Raw genomic sequence first — 23,914 nt, forward strand, 5'->3', positions numbered from 1 at the left:
TGTGTGTGTGTGTGTGTGTGTGTTTAATGGGGAAAGAGGGGTGTTGCAAATCACCACAAATATTTACACTGTACTCCCTTTGTTCAAATCACATACTTTTAACAGGAAAAGCTGGAACTGTGGCTATTTAAAATTTTAAATATTCAAACGCCTGTAATTAACCATATGAAACAAATTATGTTGCATTTCTCCATACCAGCACATGCAACAAATTCTGGTGGTGGGGACTGGGAGGTGGCAGAGTTGGGGAGACAACTCCAAGGAGGAAAGGATGATGTTTTCATTTTGCTCTGGATGAAAGAAGAACAAGAATGGGAACGGTGGCATAGCGAGCATTTTTCCATTGCTGTCTTTCACACTGGGCTATCTAAGTTTATACAATTCCCCAGACTAGCTGCATATTAAGCTTGCTGTGTACAGCTTTATTACGGTGCGGTGGTGGAAGAAGCATTAATATTCCGGCTCCGCATCTGACAGGGCATTTACATGCGCCCATCTGAGCAGCACCTGAGAGCTCCTCCAAGGTGCAGTAACTGTGCGCCTATTGTAAAGGCAAATGAAGCTCACCTATTCCCTGCTGGGATCAGAAGTGACCTCACCACCCCCCATGCCTCAAATCCTTCCCTTGCCAACCTAACTCAATGCCATCGCAGAATGACGAATGAGCTCAGAAATAGACCCCAAGTTACTAACCCTGCTAAGAACAGCAAAAGCCTCTGCTGAAATGTTTTAAAAATGCATAGGGAGTGCAGCTGGCCAGTAAAAAGCAGGGAGACGAATTCCAGTGAACCCAGTGTGGAACCCGTTACATTCTCGAACTGATTAGAAATACAGTCTGATGTTTACTGGCTTCAAATTGAGTTTGGCATCAAGCATACTGGCTTTAATAATGCTGGCATTTTTTAATTATTATTATTTTAAATTTTTCTTTGGTTTCTAGGAGCACATGTAGAGAGCTAAAGAATTCTTATTTGTCAGGTTACATTTCCTGGAAATTAAGTTTGTGACAGAAAATGACTCCAGTAGCAATAATATGGTTCATGCTCAAATTAATTAGGTCACATCGTAAAAACTATGTGGCAAATTACAAAGGTAAATTTACTGATATTGGCCAGTGTTCTATAGCCTGGTAGTGAAGGGGAAAAGCTGTTTAAGGATGTTTATTTACCTGGCTTCAGGTAAACAAGGAGCCTGGAGAGATACAATGGTCAATTTCCTATTTGTATTACAAAGAAAAATGCTTGTCATTATCCATTAAATTATATAGTCTGAACGTATTTTATGAACTTTATTAATATTCTCCAAATTGGCACATGACACAAAAACCTGCTTGATTTGAAATAATGTCAAAAGTGGGTTCTAAGTTAGAATCTTTTTTTTTTTTTAAATCTTTGAAATAACAACCCTGCTGACATAGCCATGACCCAAACGAAATCTGAACAAGCAGAAAGGTACTAAAGATCCTTGGTGATTAAATCTCATGCTAAAAAAGTGGCAAGGTGCCAGGCTGGGTCCAGCTTGATGCTAAGTGCTTTTTATTGCACAAAGCTGGTACTACTGTATGTAAAAACAGACTTGGGCTTAGGGTAAATTTTGTCAAATGATTTCTTTGTGCAATAAAGGGTGTGAACAGACCAAGTAAAGTAGATTAAATTAACAGCAAGTGACACAATCTCGGTGCATCTCCCTGGCAGTGCTTTCTACTTCAGTTAAATTTAATATTTTCCCCCAAAGGAAAGCCACAAACTTTCTTCCTTTCTCACTGACTACGTGGAAAGCCACCATTTACCTATTCTTCTTTATTAAACACTTCCATTAAGAAATCATGAAAATCCGAAATTGCCTAGGATTCACATGTCTGTTGTGCACCCCAATTTAGTACTCCCACACTCGCCAAACTCTATGGAGGCTGCAGTGTGAAATTAATGATTTTCCAGGACTCCAGAATGTGCCATTAATATGCATCCAACTCGCCTCTTCCCTGAGCTGAAGGTTGCCTGTCCTGACCCGGCCTGCCCGTTTCTACACCCAGTTGCATTTTCCAGACCATGTACAGCTCCACAATTAAATGCCACATTCACGAGGAGAACGGTGTGTAAAACATATTTCAGATTCTTTATAGTAAAAGGCACAACTTGCAACACAACAAGGAATGGGGTGATTTAAGAAATTACAGCACTGTTTTTTTAAGCATCCACAGAATAAACACAGAGAATAGGAGGGAAACTTTGTCCCCCTCTGCTCCTGTTCTTGAAGTGAATACATATTTGTGTTTCCAATAAAAGGCCATTTTTACATTAACTGTCTGTAACAGCAGGAGACAGAAAAACTAACACAATCTCCACATCACACACAGGATGATCTTCATATCACGTGGACCTATTCTCAAAACTATTATTTATAAAAGACGACTAGGAAAATGCACAATGCATCTTTTCTGTGTCACCAAAAGGGGAACGTCTGAAGAACTTTGGGATCTTTGGGATCTGCTACATTTTAGATTTTTTTTTTTCCCTTTTGGCTTTCCGAAGTAAATTTAGCAGCCATGCCGGCCACTGTGTTTAATTAAGCTTTCAAAAGTCCTCTGACAATGCCAACAATTGTAGGACACTTCTGTGGCTCAATCATGCAATCACTGTGACAGTTCTATTTACAATTTGTCTTAGAAAGAGTTTCTCTGACATTGTACTTTGACAAAACATCCAAGCTGCCAGTTCACAACCTTTCTCTGTCTTATTTACAAATACAGCTTGTATATAGGGCTCTCCCAGTTTCAGGAATGTTGAGTCCTTGGATAGTAGCCTCACAAACATAAGCTTTCTATGAAAATCCTAGATATTTGTTAGGAAACAATATTCTCTACTCTCTGGATTCTTAAGGCAAATAAATGTTGACCAGGATATTGGCTTGGGGGTGGGGGTATTTTTTGCTTTAGCTGCCATGCTCAAAATTCACTTCAGAGGTGAGAAGTTTTTATTCAGAATCACACAAATAAAGAGAAATGAAAAATAAGTAGTCATAATAAAATACTATAATTTATAGTCTCATTTACAAATACACCGTAAAGTACACAAATACATCCTTCAGTTCAGTCTGAGCCAGGAAAGAATCAGAATGGGTACAAAAATAAAAGGCAAGTTGATTTTCTAGATTCTGAAAAACATGGATCTTGTTCTTGATTTACCTTTAAGTAACACACTAAGGTATTTCCATTTTGAATTAGTATTTCCCCCTTCATTACAATACCTGTCTTACATATCATTATCTAAATATCAGCTGCACTATCTAGGCAAATAACTTTAAATATCCTGATAAAAATATTGAGGTTCGTGATTTTAAGGAGAAAAAAATGCGATAGATCAATAGTAGCAGACATTATTACACTTTATAGGACTTGTCATATTTTTCCCCATTCTCAGAAAAAGCTAACTTTATGATAGCCCAACCCTGATTTAAATATTCCTATGTATAATAAGCCAAAACCTCAAATCTGACACTATGGGGAGATTTTTGGCCTTTTCTTTGAGGGAATGGAAGTTTTACATTCACTAATCTTTGGTGAGTAGTTCCCCCATCACAAAATATGAAAAAATATGAAACAAAACAAAACCCCTATTGAAAGCTCTGATTGCCAGTCAAAGGCTCCTGATATCTGATGGTGGATATTTGAACACATAATGATGAACTGGGCCTACACAATATAAGCTGCTAATTTCCAGTTAAATTAATACTATTTCAGTAGTCTCAATGGATCACAGTCACACAACATTTTGAATATTTGAATAAAATGAAAAAAGCAACCCAGTCAACGTCTGCGTGCATAGCTACCATGTGTACATGGATGAATGGGAGGAGGACATACCCATCCATTCACCAAGTAAGAAGCATCCTCTCTAAAAAAAATACTCAGCTTGGAGAGGCCTGTGTACAGTCAAAATGCACACTATTTTACTGAAGATTTGAAGAGCTCTACCTTATTCTCCTATCTTTCAGTCCTGAATTGTAAGCTTTATTTATCTAAGGAAGAAGATCTGTCACTGTTTTATTCTTGCTTCCTGCCTATAAAATGGCACAGGCACACACTGAACTCAAATCCAAGTTACATCTCTTTAATAAGGCCTTTCCTACCCAGCCCGCTTAAATGACTACCTTTTATGTGACTGCCAAACATATTCTAGAGATTCATCAATATATCTCTTTCCTAATATAAAGCACTGCTTCTGTTGTCCTTTTTGTGACACAATTCAAATATCTACTGAATGATTACTGTTATTGTTTCCTTCCTCATCATAAAAAGAAAAGCTGACTTGAAATTGCGGAGACATGCTTTCAAGAAATGGGCTGGGGATACAGAGCCATCTTCCAGAACTTTGCTTCAGGAGCACCTGAGGGCCAGAGCATCACAATTTACGTGCAATGGTAGAATGTTAATTTCACTATGGGAAACTCTTAATTCATTACTGTGAATTATAAGAAATCATGAGTCTAGTTACTGACATCTCACTTTAAGATGTGACCACACTATTTATGTTCACCCAATTCCAGGGCAGGAACAGGTGATTAAATCCAATGAAAGAAATTAAAACTTGGTAATTACTCATGCATAAAAGGTTTACCCCACCTGGGTCACAGCACTGGCGCGCCCATTGAATATGTTAGACACCTTAAATAGCTTTTCATCTCAGTGAAATTATTTAGTTTTAACCCTATAAAATGTATTTTAAATTTGGGTGGTTTCGGAGGGGGGGGGGCAGGGAAGGGTTTCATCTAGATTCTGCTATTGTACTAGTTCTTAAAAAAAATAAACATAGAACCGTTATGCCAACCAGGGAGTTAAGCAAAAATCTTTTCTTTCCCGATGTAGCCCCACAACTGCAACAGTAAAAAGCCTTAACTATATAAAAGGCATCCCCTCTCCCAGCTTTTAGATTCTTCCTCTAAGTACAGAGGCACAGAATTTTCAAGCTGGTTAATCTGAGACTGAATAACCTATTTGGGACCTCAGTAAGAAGTGTGGTTTTAATTCTTGCTTGACAGACACTGTGTTTTGTCTTTTAAACGAGCAGCTCGATATGTAAATACGATGTTACATCACGCAAGTGTTACTCCATATTTGGTGATTTAGCAAGGCTTTGGATCTCCGAAGACGACAAATCCCCTTCCGCCTGCTCTTGCTTCATTAATCATGCCTTACACTTCTGTTCATTTTCCTTCCAGTCACAAGACAGCACATGGAAATGGTCACTGCCATCTCCAACTGTGGGGTAGGGGGAGATAAAATCTTAACCTACATGTCACATAAACTAAATGTGGTAGATTCAAGAAAAATACTTTGTAAATGAAGCTTCCCTGGTAGCAGATTTCTCATTTCACTAAAAGGAAAGTATCTAAGTGCTGTTACAGAAAGCATTAAAAAAAGAAAGAAAATGCCATGTTTGATTTTAATGATCAAATTTCAGAGGGGGAGAAGAGAAATAATAGGACATTTAATCCCCCCTGGACCACTGACCTATTATGGTTCAACTCTGTGGTCAAACTAGGTTCCAACGGATCGATGGACTGTTTGCAGTACCTTTCCTAAAATTGAACAAACCTGCCTTTTGGGGTGTAGGGGATAGATAGAAGAAAGTGATCTACTTATAGGCATGGTGCTTTGATCATCACAGAATCTGCATTTACTTTGTCTAATGTGCTAAATCAAAAAACTGTTTTGAGGGTCACTACACAGTGTTGCTATTCACAACACAGATTAGGGAACTTAAGTCCCTCAGTTGGCCTTTAATTCCTTTTCCCTTAAGCTGCAGAGATACCCACACACCTAGCTACCTCCCTGCTAAAATTAACTGAAGGAGGGAGAGCTGTTGAGTATGTGTATTTATTTTTTCAAGAAAATTTTTAGATTGGGTTTTAATAGAAACAGTGGAGTCTGGACTGGACATTTGTAAGGGTGACATGTGGCTGTGTAAACCACAAACAAAATCAAGATACATCTGTCAAAACCACATCAGAGACAAGAGAGAGCACAGAGAAGCATTTATCATTTAGCTGAGGAGGCAGGCTGCAGGGAGCAGCCGTTCCTGTCAAACCAACCTTTTGAAATTTCCAACATGCCCTTAAACTTTTCGAGTAAGCATGTCTGTGCGCTTCAGCAACTGCCCTCTCTACTCTGGCCTGGCCAGTCGAAAATGGCATCTTAAAGTCAAGGTCACAGTGTCATCCCACCACAGGGCTGTGTTTAATTACAGCCCCATACAGGCTGACAGCCAATATGGATCCAAGGCTAGCCCTGAAGCTCAGTTAACTCTTTCCACCTCCTCCCAACTGCCCTGCCAGCCCACCCTACTTCAGGGAAGCCTTGGGAACTAACTACACCCCTAGGGGGGCCTGACCAGGTAGGTATTCTGAGCCAAGCAGGTCCCTGGCTGAACTACAAATGTCTATATGGCCACAGTGCCCCTGACACGTTGCCAATGCCAGAAATGGACATTGGAAACTGGACTAGGTAGAGTAAGGTTCAACACTTTAAAATGAAAAGGCCAGGAGGGAGAAGAAAAGAAATTCAGAATCAGCAGATCCAGAGAGAGGGTGTCAGGTGTGTGTACCTATTCTGCCTACATCTGACTCAGTGAGGTGGAAAATATTTTCCCGTGTTCTGGACATAAGCAATAGGAATGATTATTTTAACATTATAGGGCTGTCATGGACAGTCACGTGGAGAGAAATATAGAAAGCACTTCACCACTCCTTCCTGCTGGGCTACAGCACCTCTGAAAATGAAAAGAAAACATGCAAACAGCTTTTCTCCTTGCTTCTCATTTACCTGCTATGTGTTCCTGTTTGGGGCAAATTCCTCTAGATGACGTTGATAAACAATCGTCATCCTCTGGCGTGACCTGGATGCCAACCTCCACAGGATTGGATGCTTTTTTCATCTCGATTGGTGAAGGGGAAGGTGGCTTATCCACAGCTTTTTCTAAGCAGAGGCTGCCATTGCATTGTTTCCGTTTGTGCTCGATAAAAATAAGAATGTCCCCCAATGGGAAGTTCATCTGGCACTGCCCACAGGTGAGGAGGTCGTGGTCCCCTTCTGGAGCTCCCAATGGGCCGTGGTCTGGTTCATCATCTGTAAGAATGGCTTCAAGAGGTTCGGCTGTGGTTGGAGAAACAAAAGCACAATTATTAGAGTGTCAGAGAGGAGAGAAAAGAGGAAAAACACATTCTCAACCCCATCCCATCCCACCACATTATATAAAGTGTTTCTAGGCTTCTCTATATCATATCTAGAAAATGTGAGCATACAAATGTACAAGGATGTGGAGGTTATCAACAAGAAAGCACAATTACTAATGAGGCACATCATCACGTATTTAAAGAAAACAGTCTTACTTGCTTAACTCCAGAGAAAACACCCCCTACACACACACACAACACAAATGTGTATGGTTTATAAGTTTAGAAAGAATGCGACTTAAATAAATAGTTAACACGGGGACATTTTTAAAAGCTTAAGTAATAACCACAAGAAAAACTGGTAAAAACGTGGAACCAAACCAAATTTGTTTCTTTTTTCCTATACACTAACTTGTCTATTGTGCCAAAGAACAAAAAGAGAAGTGAATAAACACACACCCCCTTTGTGTGTGAATGTATATACTCCTAAATATACAAGCATGGATTCATAAATTAGAAAGCTACTACATCACACAAAAAATGTGCCACATTTACACTGCCGTAATAAGAAAACGACTACATTCACCTAGGAAATGGATCTAAATAATAATCATAACGCAGCATAATTCGCACTGCCAAGAACCCTTCTGATCTCACTCTCAACACTGCCACAAAATCAAAGAAATACCAAATTCACTGGCAATTCTTCTCAGACACATTAGCTAAATGGGATACTTCTGAGTACTTAAGAAAATAAGCCAATTAGTCATTTTTTCTATTCTGAAAAAGGAATGCCCAAAATATTCTAAACATGTTTGCACTTGGTAGCATCCATGACACAAAAATCAGAATGGTCAAGCAAACACCACATTTCAGAACAAGGCTAAGAAGTCCTTTCTTCAGACTTGAAATACTTCCCCTAATGTTGTCAAAGTTGACTAATTTTCTGAATGAGCTCCAAAATGCTTCATTATGAGACTATTTCTGCACACATAATCACTAGCGGATGCTATAACAAGGTAGGCATGTCTTTTTTCCTGTTTGCTTTTTTTTTTTTCAACTTTGCACCAAAATACTCCACCATCTATTTGCCTAGCTTCTATCATGTTTTTAACCTTCCAAAGGAGAAAAGAGAATTGATAAGTCTCTACTCAAGAAATCTTATTCTTGCTTTATCAAAAAAAAAAAAATCACAAAATACAAAACATATCCAGGATGCTGCCAGTTAATAAAACTGAAGCAGAAAATGTACAAGTCTTAAACAGTTAATCAGTCTGACCTTCTTTAGCAAGCTGCCAATTTCACATTTAATGAACTTAAAGCCACAGAGAATCAAAAAATAGATTTTAATTTGAGTGTAGAATATTGGAACAGATTTTGATAAAGTGCAAAAATCCAGTGAACTCAGGTTAAATTTATTTCAACCCTACCCAGGCTGAATATTGAGGGGGAAGATCTAGAGTAACTCCCAGATGTGCTAGGTGAAATAATATTGAGAGAGCCCTGCCTAGCTGCACCTGTGCTCAAGTAGGACATGTCATAATTTCTAGCCTCTGGTACTCCTTCTAATTTAACATAAGGTCACCACAGGAATATGAAGGTTATATTCCTACTAATAAAGACAGTAAAGTAAGCATTTATGTTTCTTTGCCCAGCATACTGACTAAAAGATAAATACAGACTACACATGCATGCTTTCCAAATAAAAGGAGACAAACAGGAGCGCTTCTGCGTTGTGCCTTTATGTCATTTTCTCCTACATTTGCTTTCATTTTGACCAAGTGAGGAACTGAATTGAATAGGGAAGTCATTCGCCAATATCCCTGCTATTTGAATAAGGATTGACAAATGTGGCTTTTTTGTTTAGTATTAACTACAAGTTCTGAGGTTTCCAGATAGAAGGAAGACTCAGGAAACGTATATTATTTTATTAAAGTTAGTATTACATGGCACCTTTGAAAAAAAACTGTTTTTTTTTTTAATTCCACTGTTAAGACTCATTTTTTTTTTAATTCCCAAGGCTTGACACATTTCTGAAAGTGGGAATATTATTTAGGAGCAAAATAAAATAATTTCCTAGGTATCAAACAGTTAAAGGTAATGCGGTTCAAAACAGACTTGGTTAAAGTCTTCTAAATGTAGTGACTGAACTGATTTACAATCAAAACCAGGAAATGAAGTGGTAATTCAGAGGTTGCTGATTACACCTCCACATTTCACCTAATTAATTTTATAGGAGGCAAAGTTCTTGAAAATAACAAGATGATCAAATGTACAGATATAAAACCTGTAACCTCAACATTTTCTATGCTCTTAACGTAAATTATTGCTAATTAACAAGAATTATATCCTAATGTATGAAATACATTTAACATCATCTTCTTGCAAAACATTTGGCTAGTGATATTCAGAGAAATACCAAAACGTGTTTTTATTATTGCTGCTATATCATTAAAAATCAGACAAAGTGGGACACAAAGAAAATATGAAAATACAAGTCTCTTGGTATAGTCCACTGATTTGCATTGACATCTTTTCTGGTGGCAATCAACATTTCCTTTCTGGGCATCTGATAATTTCTCTGCATTTTAATGCAAATTCCTCTTTCCGAAAAACCTTCCTAACCTCAGTCATTTAGCCCCCCCCTCCCCTTCGACTCCATCCTCCTTCTCCCCCACAATACCATCGTTTCTAAGCTCAGGCCTAAACTCCGGCTACAAAGCAGGGAGTCCTCGATTGAAGTGGAAGGGAGTGGGCAAATAATCATAATAATTAGCCGTGAATTCTCTCTACGAGGGGAGGAAGAAGTAGAAAATAAAATGCTTCTGCGTTCAAATAGCAAGGCAGCCCGGAACGTCTCAGCGTTCCAGCGGCAGACTGAGATCTCTTTGCTCTCTCTGTAGTTGCAAAAGAACAAATTTAAGGAGAAAAGAACCTTTAAAAGAAATGTTGGAAAGGAGCAGGGGAAAGAAGGACTGCTAAGGATGATGAAGGGGGAGGAGGATAAAGGGAGATGTGTTTCAAGTTTGCTTTCCGAGTCCTTCCCCTTGATTGTCTTAACGGGGTAAAGAAGCAAAGGAAGGCTGAAATGCAGAGAGGAAAAGCAAAGAAACAAAAGCGAAGCCGGGGGCTGCAGGCCCAGGGCAGGAGGCCCGGCAGGGGTGGACCGCGCAGAAAGTGAAGTTGGGCGCCGGGACTCAAAGGCACAAAGCGAGCAGCGTGCAGGATGCAGGCTCCCGCCGCGCTCGCTGCGAGCACGTGCAACAGCGGCGGCTGGGCCTCGGAGCCCGGGGCCCAAGGGCAGCGGGCAGCCAGGGGCCCCGACTGCTGCCTCCACGCCCTTGCATCCCGGCCGCGGGACGACGGTTCTTCTGGCCCTACAGTTGATTAAAAAGGACGTGAGGTCTGGAAAACCCGACTGGTTAAGTTGGTGCAGACTCGTTATCACCGCACACTCTGCAAGCGCGGATCATGAAATTCATTTCGTGTCCGCACGCTTAACACTTTTTACTGTGGGAGATCTCTGCAAATACGTTTTCCCCGCAATTCTGGGCACTGGGTGTGCGCACAGCGGCGGCAGCGATTATTCATTATTAATGACGCTGCTTGCCCACATCATTATGATGATAACTATTACTATTGTTGTGATTCCGGGCTCCGAGGCCAAAGCTGCGGGAGGCGGGGAATGGGGTGTCAGTCTGCAGAGCCACCCGGCAACCGCGCCACGGCCACTAAGGTCTGTGCTTTGCGTGGGGATGAGACGGCAAAAGTGAACCTAGAGACTAAGGGCAAACTTGCCATATCCCTCCCTTCGACCATGCCCTGTAGCCCAAGAGCGCGCACTCCCTGTTCCTCCCTACCAAAAATGCCCGCCCGGAAAGAAAGCGAAAACTGCACCCCACTCCTCGCCCGGCGCGCGCTGGTCTACTCAGCTCGCGCACCGGGGTGTCGGCAGCGCGCCCGGGCGCTTCTCCGCGGCCCTGGCCAGAAGCATTTTTAAAGTCAAAATGAAGAACAAAGACATAAGGAGTAATGGGAGAAAGAAAGGAAATTCTGCCTAACCGTTCGCCCCCCACCCCCACCCTCTCAAAGCTCGTCCCTCCCCGGACGAGAATCGCGGGGCAGGAGGTGGGGGAGGCTCTGGTACAGGTTCAAGTTCGCTGAGCTTTCTTGATCTTGTTCTGCCTCCTAGCGACCGAATGGCTTATTCGGCCCAGGTAGGGGGAGGGGGGTCCTGAGGACTGGAATAGCTCCTGCCCCCTCTGCGCACCCACAAAATTAAGAGAAAGGAGCGCCCCCCCCACACCGCCTCCCAACTGGCCCTTTAACCCAGTGCCCACACCGGGACGGGAGAGGGGACTAACCCTCCCATCTTTGAGTATCCTGAGATGGACCCAAGAGGGGGAAGGGTACGAGGGAGCAGCCCGGACTGTGCGCCCCAGTCCTTCCTTTGAGCCCCCATTGCATCCTTTGGAAGAAGGACCCGGCTTTCCCGAGTCCTGCGAAGGCTGCCCTTCCTTCCCGCCGGTACCTGGCCGGGCTGTAACTTCACACCGCCGCGCGCCGCGTCTGATCCGCATCCGGCGCGGCCGGGGGAGTGGGGGGCGGGGGAGAGCCGTGAGGGAGGGATGCGCGGGGGTGGGGAGAGGGAGGGCCCCGCAACGTGCCAGGGCGGGGGAGCTTCCGAAGTGTATGACAAGTTCCAGGGCCCAGTGAAAAATTCAATTCCCTGTGCGCCCCCACACACACCCCTTTAAAAAAAGAGAACCTAGTATAGGTGGTCCTTTAAATAAAATTACATCAAAAATTAAAATAAGAATCATAAATGGGGTGGGGGGTGAGGGCCCTCTTAACGCCTTTCCCTTGCTGCCAAACTTTCCTAAGTGCCTACCGCCCGCCTTTCTAGAAGCACTCAGCCAGAGACAGCTACCACCACCCCCGCCACCCCCTAATGTAGACTCACAAGCACCCCAGACCAGGCCAGGCCCAGAGTAATGACAAGAAACCAAGGGTGGGGTGCGCAGGGTCCTGGGATCCAGCTTTCCCAAAATTCATACTCTTAGACTCTTCTCCCCTGCCCCCCACTCCTGGCCTGGCTGCGCTCTGGCGGTCGGGGCTGCGGGCCAGACCCGGTGGGAGGGGGCAGGGAAAGCACGTGGTGACCTCCCCGCAGTCCTGAGCAGTGGACAAGAGACATCTGAGAGAGCACCTGGGGCGGAGGGGAGGGGTTGCGCAGAACACGCTTTTTCTGTGGCTTTGCAAAATAAAAATGTTTTGTAAAGCCGAGTTTCACCCAGCAGATTTCTCAGTCTGGGAGGTCGGGAGAAGGTCTGGGCATTGTGCTGGGGGTGGATGGGGACCACGGGCCAGGCTGAAACACAGTCACTGAGTGGCCTGCCGCGGTGCCCGGCGGGTGGGCGGCGGGCGCCGGATGGGCGATCCTGGGCTGAGCTGGGGCGCGGCGGGGTCCGGCGAGGCCGGAGCAAGGCCCGGCCGCCACCACGCCTGCTCTCCGGCTGCCGCGCCGCGCTCGGTCCTCAGTCTGTTTGTTGGCAGGAGGCTCCCGCACACGCGGTGCTTGTAAACATTCAGACACGAGATTTTTCCCAATCAAAATCCACTTCCACTTTTTTTGAAAATCTTCCAAAAAATAGTAAGAGGAGGGAGTTCCTCTCTCCCTCTCTGTGCCGCCGGCGCCCTAAGTTTGCAACTGAAGGGGTTTGGGGGGCAGGTGGTGATTGTAAATTTTTTTCTCGATTAGAGATGATTTTTTGCAGGGGGGGTGGGGGAGTCAAAAAGAAGAGCGTTGCATTAAAGGACTGGCAGAACGTTTGGCTTCTGTTTGGGGGCAAGAAAGTGTATGTTCTCTTGCCTTGTTTTATTTTATTTTATTTTATTTTTGCACGTCTTCTCGCCACCTCTAAGGCTCGGCCGGGAGGGGCGGGCAGCGGCAGGCCGGGCAGTAGCGGTCCGGGCTCCCTCCTCCCTCTCCCGCGTGCCCACGGCCGCCTCCTCCCCCGGCCCTAGCTCCTGCCCGGCGGCGGCGCGGGAGGGCAAGCGCGAGGAGCCGTCACAAAAGGCAGCGGGACAAACACCCACCTCGGGCCGGAACAAAAGGCGGCAGCGCCGGCCGTGTCTCCGGTCTTTCCCGGTCACCCGGCTCTCCCAGCCGCTGCGGCCCCTCTCCTGACTCTCCTGACTCCGCAGACTCGGGAGCGCCGGAGGCACCTTTCCACAGTCCCACTTTCTCACTATTGTGGGGATGACTACTTTCCTCCCCGTGCACACTTGACCGTGAGCGCGCTGGTGCCCAAAGGCCAGTCTCACCTCTTTTTCTCCCCGGGAATTGTTTTTTAGACTTGGACTCACTCTCCCCCACCCCCCTTTTCCTACAGAGAGTGGACGCAAACCTCCTTTCTCCACCAGCTCCCACCCCCAGGTTTGCTTGTGAGTTGTTCGCATCCTTAGCATTGTTCATTATTTTGCAAAACTGGGGAAGGGGGATTATTGCATTCCTTTCTGAAAAGAGAAATAAAGCGGCGTAAAGGAGGAAAGAGGAGGAGTCAAATCTTTATAAAATTAAATAAAATTAAAAGGTGCGTGCTATCTCAAAAGTGCACACACGGCTGTGGTTTGAGATGGGATGAGGGTTTTTTCCTCCCCTTTTACTCTTTTGCCTCGACTCTTGGAGGTTTTTCTTGTGAAAAATTTAAAAATGCATGCACACACCCCTCTCTCCCCCTCGCTCTTGCCTCTCGTCCTGCGCGCTCTCGTGATTATTAATAATTATTATTACTATTATTGGGTTACTTACGCGAGAATTCCCGTTTGCTTAAGTGCTGGGGTTTGCCTTGCTTGCGGCGAGACATGGTGGGCTGCGGGGCGGGCGGCTGCGGCGGCGGCGGCGGCGGGCGGACGACGGCTCGGTTCACATCGGGAGAGCCGGGTTAGAAAGAAGGAGACTCCAGAGAAAATATCTTCATCAGTGCCTTTTGACATCCAAAATAAATTAGAAATAATACAAAGATGGCGCAGGGAAGATGAATTGTGGGAGAGCCGTCATGGCTTTTTTTTTTTTAAGCAAAAAAAAAAGAGAGAGAAGAGAGATAGAGGGAGAGAGAGAGAGATGAAAAAAATGGCAAAAGCCCCCCTGAGCTGCAAGTTCAAGTGCGGACGTGACGTCCCTGCGAACTTGAACGTCAGGAGTCTGGATGGACAGAGACACACAAAACATGGGCAGGGCGAGCAGGAGAGAAGGGGAGGAGGGAAGGGGAAGCTCACACCAATGGACACACATCAGGGGCTGGACATGAAAAAGAGACCAGGACAAGCCAATGGCCAGTGCGGGGCGGGGGAGGTGCGGGCGGGGGGCTCCGCGGACGCCAGACGCGGCCCCCAGGGGAGGGGCGGGCGGAGGGGAGGGGGCGCTGAGGCCGCTGGCTCACCAGTGGCCGCAGCGAGCGCCGCGGCGGTGGCGTGGCCGTGAGAGAAGAAAAGGGCGGCGGGGGTGAAAGGAGAGGGCGGGGGGGGGGCCAAACACGGCCCCCTGCTCCCCCCCCCCGACACGCGGGCCCTAAAATGAAAGATTATTTAAGAAAATATAGCTAGAGTGCTGCGAGAGCCTGCAGCCTGGGGTTGGGGAAGCGCGGGCGGAGGGAAGCCAGGTAGAGTTGCTCCCGGACACCCTCCTCTGTGCGCACACCCACTTCCCCTCCCCGCGGCCGCCGCGCTCGCTCCCCGCGTGCAGACGCCAGGGGCCGAACTGAAAGCCCCGAGCCTGCGGCAGCGCTCAGGAAACTTTGCCCGAGGAGAGGATAGCAAAGAAAAATCAACCGAAGTTGAGAGCTGAGCCTCCAAGTTAACAGCTCCTCAGTGGGCGAGGGGAGGTGGGAGGGAGCGCGCGGCGAAACCGAATCTAGCCCAAGTTTGGAGGGTTTCGGGTCCGGAAGGGCAATGCCCGGACCTCCTGGAACCCGACTGGCCTGGAAGAGGGCTGGGGAGGAAGGCGTAGCAGGCCTGGGCCGGAGGGCCAGGAGGGCGCCCCCAAGGCCGAGACAGAGACAGGGGATCGGGGCGCCCCGATAAGCGACCGGGGCTGAATGCAACTGGAAGCACCGAATCTCCGGCTCCCAAGGGTCGCAGAAAGAGAGGCCGAGGAATAAAGAACGAAGAGCCGGAGTCGGAACCCGTTCCAGCCCCGGGAGGGGAGCGCCGGGGGCCAGGGTGAGGGAGGCGCCGTAGCGTCCACCTCTCCGAGCTGCTGAGGGTCGGAGGACAAAGCGCAGGCAGTCCCGGGAGTCCCAGTCCCTGGGAACGTGCTCCTGGTACCGCGGGAGGTCCCGGAGCCGAATCCCAGGAAGGGACACACCCCCTCCCACTCCAAAACAACTGCAAAAGCACAGAGGGGTGGAAAGAAAAATGTTTCTTACGGGCAAAGCACAACTGTTCCTGTGCTGTTACCCGGGGAAAGAGAAAATAGGGAATGGAGAGAGCGCGATACGCTCGCAGGAGCAGCCGGGAGGCCAAGGTGGTGAGATGACCGCCCCAGGTCAGCGCCGCGCTCCCCAGGTGCCCCTGTTCACGGCTCACACCCGGAAGCTCGCTGCCCCCTCTTGCCTTTCTGCAAACGTCCCCTGGAAATTCGGGAAGACCTGTTGGAAATAAACCCCTGTCTCTTTAATGCACACACGCACACACGCGCGCGCTGCCGCTGTCAAAAAGCGGGCTTCACTCTGGCGTGGGATACTTTCAGTTTTACGTAAAATGTACAGCAACAGCACCCCCTGCGATTGGAAAGTTTATTCAGAAACGTGCCTGTAAAGTCCCCCGGCGTCTCCCGCCTCCCAGCCTCCCGCCTGCTTGCACCACCCAGCAGCCGCCGCAGCCGGGGAGATCGCGCTCCGATTCCAAATCGCGAAGGGCCTGGCGGGGGGAGGAAAATGGACTCAAGTCCAAGGGAGGTGCACAGGGTGCAGGGTGGAGACGGGTCGCTGAGGCCCGCGAGACCCTGAGCTGCAGGTGGATGCGTGTGTGCAGATCGAGGAGCCTTCCTTCCCTCTCCTCCAAGCGACTCCACAACCCCTTTCAGCTCATCCCCCTCTTCTGTCCAAGGGGTGTCTTTTCCGTAAATTCTTCCACCCAGTGGGGGGCTTTGTTTTAAGCCAAGGCCCCGGGCTTCCACCCGCTCACCCATCTCGCAGCCTCACTGGCAAACGACTGTTTATTCCCTACGTCGTCTTAGTAAAGTTTCAAACCTACTACATTAGAAAATGACTGGCTTGCCTAGCACAGCGAAGCTTCGGACCCTCTGAGGAAGAGGAGATTTTGACGGTTAACACTGGAGACAAGGGGGGCTGGACTGAGTTTGTGTCAATGTGGTTTCTTGTTGTGTTTCCCTCCAGTTTAAAGGGGGGGCTCAAATTCTGTTTAAGAAGCAGGAAGATTCCCTTGCAGTAAAGCTCTGAGCGTGTGTGTGACACCATTTCCCCTTTCCATTGAGTTCTTCAGAACAGGTCAGCATCTCTCTTCCACTACAGTGTTTTTTGTCTTGTTAAAGCAGCCTTGGAGCCACCAAAAGAATGTCTTCGTCGAGGGGAGGAGGCAGGACAAGGAGGAGAACGGTTGCAGGGTTGGAGGGAAGGTGAAGGAGGAAGAAGGAAGTGCAACTGGGAGGCCTTTGAAAAATAAAAATAAATAAATAAAACCCCCTTCAGGTAACAATGGTGAGCCAGATTCTTTCGGAACCGGGTTTTTCAGATTTGAATATTGTTCCCATCCATCCATAAAAGTCCATCTGTAGAGAAGATATATAAATGGGAGAATGTGTGTTGTGGAAATGTATATATGTATGATTTATATATAATGGTGTGTGTAAAGCTTTTCGGGGTTGGCTGTAGTGTAAAAAGTAATGACTTTATTACCTCTGAAAGGTTCTGTGGTTCACATTTAACAGTCTTCTCAATTACAATTCATTACACAATTGTGTGCTCTCTAAAACCGGCACCCTATCAGGGCCTCTATCTGTGGTTATTTCCAATAAATAACTGGCAACACTTTATTGATTTTCTTTTTTAAAAAATCATAGGAAATTAAGCACTTAGTTACAAGTAGGTCTGCTATGTTATTGCACTTGTTTCAGATTCCAGGGGGTTCCTTCCGAAACCACATCTTAAAACGTACATTAAAAAGCCAGTTTTGCAGCTGCTTTCCCTGGGTGCCAATGGAGAGGTAAGCAGCGACGTTTCCCCCATTAACATATATTTAATTTTACCGTCATAAAATGCCCAGGGTGAAATGGGAACTGCCCTCCGCTCCCGCCCCTCCCCCAGACAAATTTCACTAGGTCCTGAAAACCAGGGCTGTGTACTGGCATTTGATCCCTCCAGGTCTTCGACCCTCCTCCCGGGTCCCTGCTGCTCTCCCCTACGGGTGACGCCCCCTCCTCCATTGCTGCTAGTTGCTCGCTGAAGCGCCCAGAAGTGGGGGAGGGGGAGGTTTGTGAGTTTAAGAAATAAAAATGTGTTGCTTTAAGATAATTTAAAATATATAAGTATTGATTAATGATGCAGGTGGTTTGTAGAGGAGGTGAAAGGTCACTTTAAATGCGCACACTTGGATACACAATAAGTATATTTACCTTTCCAGAAGTAGCTTTTAGAAAGTCATAAATTATGACAACGTTAAAATTATTTTCTGCCCATTCAGTTAACTTCGTTTGGGTCTGCAGAACCTTTGCTGCTTCCATTGGGAGGGTAATTACGCTCCGTGGGCTCTTTTCCCAAACCTTTGGTGACGACACTGCGTGTAAACTCCAGGCCAACAGACTACCCCTCCCTTCCCTCCTCCTTTTTTTTTTTTCCTTGCCCGCGGAGGAGACTCCCCAGGACTTCCTGCAGTATATATTCTGCCTCTGATCTCCGTACTTAATAGCCAAGTCCTGGTTTATGCTTTATAATGTGTTGACAAGTTTTCTAACAGACTTTCTGAAATAATGCACATATATTCACGTCGGTTAGAAACCCATCGTATTTTTAGAGTCGAATAGATCCTTACCCTAATGCAGTGTGAGAGTGTAAATCATAGAAGATTTCATAGTCCTTTCAGTAGTTTTCGGTATGAAGTATGAGCCGCGTGGCCTCCAGACGTAACCTTTTAGAAAAAAAGACAGTGCTTTTATTTTATGGTGTAAAGTGCTTTTAGCTCCAGGGCTCTGAACGTGAATGTGGTCAACAAACAGCTCGAAGAGGGAGAGTTAATACAGTCCCAGCCCTCTGCCAGGGATCGCCTGGTGCCGGGTATTCGAGCTGAGCTGGAGAATGAAGGGTTAAAGGGTCTGTCTGAATGGAAACAACAAGATTAAAATAAAATATTCACTGTCTGCCTTTAGGAAAAACACCTTTAAGACTTAAAGATAAACAAATGAATCAATGACTGGATGATTAAAAATACAATCAGTCCCACCTTGCTTTTAAACTTAGTCCTTTTTCTTTCTTTTTTCTTTTTTTTTAACCTTTTTAATTTGTCCTAATCAATCGGCAGATCATAAAATAGAGTCAACTTCATAAAAATAAAACCAAGCCTTGGACTCTAAATTAGACATAGGTTTTGCATTTGGGGTTCTTGACAGCTGGAGTGCTAGGATGTTAAGACAAAGGAAAAATGAATTTAAAATATTGGGGGTTGTACTTGAGGAAAAGGCTGGAATTCTTTTCCCTCTTCTACTCCCAGTGTGACCCAGAGCCTGAAAGGCCCCTGGAGGGCACTGTCTACACCTTCCACAAAGGCACAGACTTCCTGCAAGGAGATTTCTGGGAGAACCATGAGTCTGGCATCTTTCTCCAGACGCTTCCTGGGCCTTTGGCTGGCTGGCAGTCTGCTTCATATACCAAAGAAAAAGGGAAAAAATGGATGGGAGGAAGGAAGGAAAAGAGGGAGGGAGGGAAGGAGGAAGGGAGGGAGGAAAAAGCTGGATCTGCTTAAGTCTGTGCTTTCCTCTAGCCTAGACTGCTGTGTGCTGAGTCAATAATGTATGGGGACGAAGGAAAGGTAGTCTCACCACTTAGTAAGAGACCACTTTGAATTAAGACAATGAGTTCTGGTTCCAACACTGCTGGGTGAAATACTCAATCCAGCTTCTTGAAATTGACAGCAAAGATGCATAGGTGCTGGGCAGGGCTGCCAGTTCAATGAATGCTTCATTGCAGACTTCCTTGTGCAATATTCAGCACTCATAGATGTTTGATAAATGGTCTTTATGTGAAGAAATTAATAAATGTTATCACCATGTACATGAAACCAACATAGCCATCCAAATTCTATTCATTTCCCCCAAGAAACCAATAAGACTTTGATCAGGCAACCCATTGTAAGAGTGCATTTAACCCTAAAAGTGATTCCCACCAAGGATGGTAAGCTCAAAAAAGATTATCTCAAGTATCAGAGCAGCTGAACAATTAACAACACAACAGAAGATATTTCCATCAACTCCAACAGCCTACATTAACAAAAATATTCCAAATAAACCAGTATCAAGAACCCAGTATCTAATGACTCCTTTTTTTTAACATTGCTTTGTGTACATGTACAAATCTGCTTTCCCAAATGACAGCATTTTTAAAGGAAAAAGTATAATCAAAACAACCAAAAATAAAAGACATTTCAAACTTTATTCCCTGTGGCTCCCCACTTCCATGAATCCTATACTTTTAGCAAGGGAATAATTTTTTTCAATACGTTTTTCACACCCAATCTTAAAAACAAGCTTCACCTATTTGCCTTTCTTTTATTTATTTATTTATTTATTTATTTTTGGGTAAATAAAAGGAAAAGCAACACACACATGAGCACACACACGCACACACATGCACACATCTGGTCTGACATTTTGTACAGCCAGTTTCAGCCCAATGTGATTTAAAACAATGTGAGTTAAAAACCTCTTAAAATTTGGGTTTATAATGGAAACGCTGACAGACTCTTAATTATAGCAGCCCTGCCAGACACTGCTATAATGAAATAGTTGTGCTTTCATTACTATAGAGGCACTATAGTTAAGGGTCTGTCAGTGTTTCTATTATAAACCCCAAGTTTAAGAGGTTTATAACTTGGGCTATTTAAATGGCACTGGGTGGAATTCAAGTTATCAGTCCAGATGTGAAGTTGTTTTATAAAAGGCAGAATAACTCAGCAAGGAAGCTTTTGGATATCTCTGTGTGTGTGTCTTTCTCTCTCTCTCTCTCTCTCTCTCTTTCTCTCCTCCCCTACCTTTCTCCCCTTACAGAACATTGCAGAAATGATTTTTAGTGGTTTCAGATGGCCTTATTGCCAACTACTAGCTATGACTTCACTGTCTAAAAGGAAATTTTATAGGCAGTTAGTCCTTTATTTGGACAAGTACTCTTTGCTATTTTATAAGTTTTTATTATTTTTTATTCTAGCGTATGTGTGGGATGTGTGTGCCTATAAGGCACACACAGAGAAAGAAACAAAAATCAAGACTATATGCCAAAGAATATTGCAATCTCATACATATACACAAAGGTATACATTTTGTGTTGCATTCTGATGAAAAAGTATGAATTTATCAAAAAAAGAGAAATAAAGCATCTCAGATCTTCTCTCATCTGTCAACTGTGTGGTAAAAATAAAACAGTATGAACATTTTATTTCATAGAAGGTGTAGCTTTCCTAGAATCACTTGGCTTCTTTGGAAGGCAACAGCTAGCATGGTGCAGTCAGTGCTGAACTGCTCAGAGACTATACACAAATGCTATATATTTATCAGCTTGACTTTGATCATCAACAGATTGATCAGCATTTACCTTGGGTTATCTAGTTGACCAGGGTTTTGAAATATATACTATTAGCTATACATGCATTTAATGTTTATTAATAATGGTGTAGCTGAGGCTGTTTCTGTGCATGAAAGAAAACAAGGATAGTGATGGTAATGGTGGTGATGGTAGTGCTGATGATGATGGCGATGGTGGTGGGGAAGGTAGTACATGAGGGTATAGGTGAGAAGTGGTGGTTTCTCTAATTAACTTGTCCACCAGAGGGCAGTAGATAGGATGAAAGATGGAGCTCAAATACATTGCTTCCTCAACTCTCACAGCTTTAGAAAGGCCATTCCACAAAGATCAGGAGCAGAATTAAAGTGAAATTTTCAAATGCCTGCAGTTCTGTGCCCCACCCCCACCAAGATGTAGCCTTGGCTGGGCATTTTTGGCAGTCCCTCAGGTAACTGACTTCACACAGAAAGACCCACCAAGAGCTGTGCAGCAACCACATCTCCATTTAAAAATCTTTTCTCTTTCAGAGGAGCCATTCCTTTTCTCTGTTCATTCTGACTGGGAGTCAGACCACCAAATCAGGCCACCGAGTACCATAAGGCTTTGATAATTGCCACTTCACAGTAGCTTTAGTTGGTCTCCTCTGGAATTCGCTGGATGACAAAAGAGAAGCAATCATCAAAACATGTCACCAAGCTCAAGTTCCTCTCTGCCAGTTTCTCATAAACCCCACAAATGCCTGGCCCCACAACCACTGCAGATGAATGCCAGTCATCCCTAGAGGGCCCTGAATAGCTGAGGCTATTCTAGTCTCTTTCTAGAAATTAAGACACCTTTTTTACACTGATAGTCAACAGTCTCAATGGTCTTTTTTGTTTGTTTGTTTCTGCCAAACTCAGCAAAGGAAACTTTTCCGGTAGAAAATGACTATCCCTTTCTCATCTTTCTTTGGCAGCTTGATAGTGAATAAACAAAACTCTCTATCCTCCCATTCCTGGTTATATACAATTTGCCTGTTTTCTCTTAAAAAAAAATTCCTTGCACAAGGTCAGTTATCTAAACCTCCAAGTTCCTATAAAATGAAGAATCTGGTTCTAAGAATTATTATTTTTTTCTTTCTTTATGAAGCACTGCACTGTGCAAGCATGAGACGTGATCCCTGATTTTAAATGTTTTTAAGGCAGTAAGACACACACAGGCACAAATGTGTCACATAAAGTTCACAGGTCACACATGCCAAAGCCATACAAATGCATACTATTATCCTCATTTTGTATAGCCCTCCTTCACATTGCTGACTTAAACAGTTCTAAGCCTGTAGCAAGGATCTAGATGAAACAACATAGCTCTGGTCACTCTGACACCAGATTTTCACTTTCTGGAGAAAGAACTTGATTTCTCAAAAAGAAAAATGGTACACAATGAGGTTTGGTTGTTCCAGGAAATGAACTTTCTGTATTACCATTTGTTTTGTAGACAATATTATGGACTATTCCTAACATGCATTCCAGCGTTTCCATTATAAACCCAATATCATTTTTTAAAAGACATTGTTTTGGTTCCCTAACACATAGTAGGCATTTCATACATTTGCTGAATCAAGGAATGAATCCCACAAATGTATTTTCAGTCGCTTCTTCCAGTGAAAAGGGCCCAGTCTGTCTGCTTACTATTTAATAGTCACATAGTAGAAAATTGCATTATTTTACATTTTAAATAGTTGAGAAGCATAGGCCATTTGCCCTGCTTTCTAACCTATATATTATAAACTGCAGGCCCATTTTCATCAGGTGGAAACAATTACATGCCTCTCTGGGTATATTTCATACAATAACTTATAAAAGCCCCTGCATTACCCAAGCCCTGAGTTGTTAGTGCTTCTAAGTCATAACCTCTATCTTTTTCATCTTTTCCCCCTCAGCACAGAGTAGGACCTGTGGAAAATGTCTGGTACATGAATAAAAAGACTTACAAAGTTAACCACTTAAATTTCCTAGGAATTCAAAATCCTATCTACCATAGATAAAATATCCTTTTTATTTTTCTCAATTCTCAAATTTAAAATGCAATAAAATATTCAAACCACCAAATTCCAAGTGCATTGTAATACAGAGCAACTCTGAGAGATTAATTCAGGAGGCTGAGTCTCCAGATCCTATGTTCTTTAAATATCAAGGCCTGTTCTAGCTGGTCCTCATTTGGAACAGGCAAAGCTCACAGAGCTTTATATTGGCAACTACCTTCCCATGCATCCTGAAACAGTGATTTTGTGGCCTGGCTAAGAGAGCAAGGGAAATATCAATCAGTATGTCCTCTTCAACTATGATGAAAAGGAATCACAACCTCTCTTCTTAAAATATTGAATCTTGAACTCAGAACTTAATTAGTAGGAGAAAACACAAAATTAGTGGATTTTCAAAATAAACTTGGTTTCTGGCTGTTCATATATTGAGGGGAAAGCTTATACATTAACTATTTCAATACTAAACACATAAAGGTGGTTCAATAAAGATTATAGATCTTTTGCTGGTGATGATTTAAAGGGTCTAGAAAATTTTGAATACGCTCATTTTAAAACGCGTTTTACAAAAACTCAATTCTCCTTAATGGAAACTTACAACTCTCAATTTTTTTCTTTTATTTTAGCATAAATAAATCAAACTGAGAAGCAGCTTCAAACCAAAGGAAACTATTTTTTTTAATTGATATGACTTTAGCAATGTCTTTAAAATTCCAAGATGGACTGTTTATTTCGGCTCAAATCTTCACATTCAAAGGTCTCAATCTCTTAAAACTAATGTGGCAAAGACATAAATTTAAATGCTGCATCCAGGCTGCTATTTTCAGCTTTTTTATCCTCAATAAGACTGACATGATATCTGGTTTGTAGAAACATCCAAAATTAATAGATTTATGGCAATGCTAAAAAGTTGTGATTCATTACTTCCAATTTT

General features: G+C 44.1%; 1 protein-coding gene across 6 annotated transcripts in view; it reads right to left on the minus strand.

The window, feature by feature from the left end:
* BCL11A (B cell CLL/lymphoma 11A) overlaps positions 1 to 14,265 on the minus strand; it is a 101,047-nt gene extending 86,782 nt beyond the window's left edge. For 4 of the 6 annotated variants that reach the window (XM_003787938.3, XM_012804009.2, XM_012804008.2 and 1 more), the window contains exons 1-2: positions 13,985 to 14,262; positions 6,821 to 7,150 (exon numbers count right to left, since the gene is read on the minus strand). In XM_003787938.3, the coding sequence (XP_003787986.1) occupies positions 6,821 to 7,150; positions 13,985 to 14,039 (385 nt within the window). In that variant the 5' untranslated portion in view covers positions 14,040 to 14,262. Of the gene's footprint in view, positions 1 to 6,820; positions 7,151 to 11,701; positions 11,747 to 13,984 lie in introns of those variants that run through there. The other 2 variants (XM_003787937.3, XM_023512075.1) reach the window with 2 other exon arrangements.
* Positions 14,266 to 23,914: the final 9,649 nt, after the last annotated feature.

Source organism: Otolemur garnettii, unplaced genomic scaffold (genome assembly GCF_000181295.1).
Source record: "Otolemur garnettii isolate 467f Iridium unplaced genomic scaffold, OtoGar3 scaffold00024, whole genome shotgun sequence".
Taxonomy (NCBI): domain Eukaryota; kingdom Metazoa; phylum Chordata; class Mammalia; order Primates; family Galagidae; genus Otolemur; species Otolemur garnettii.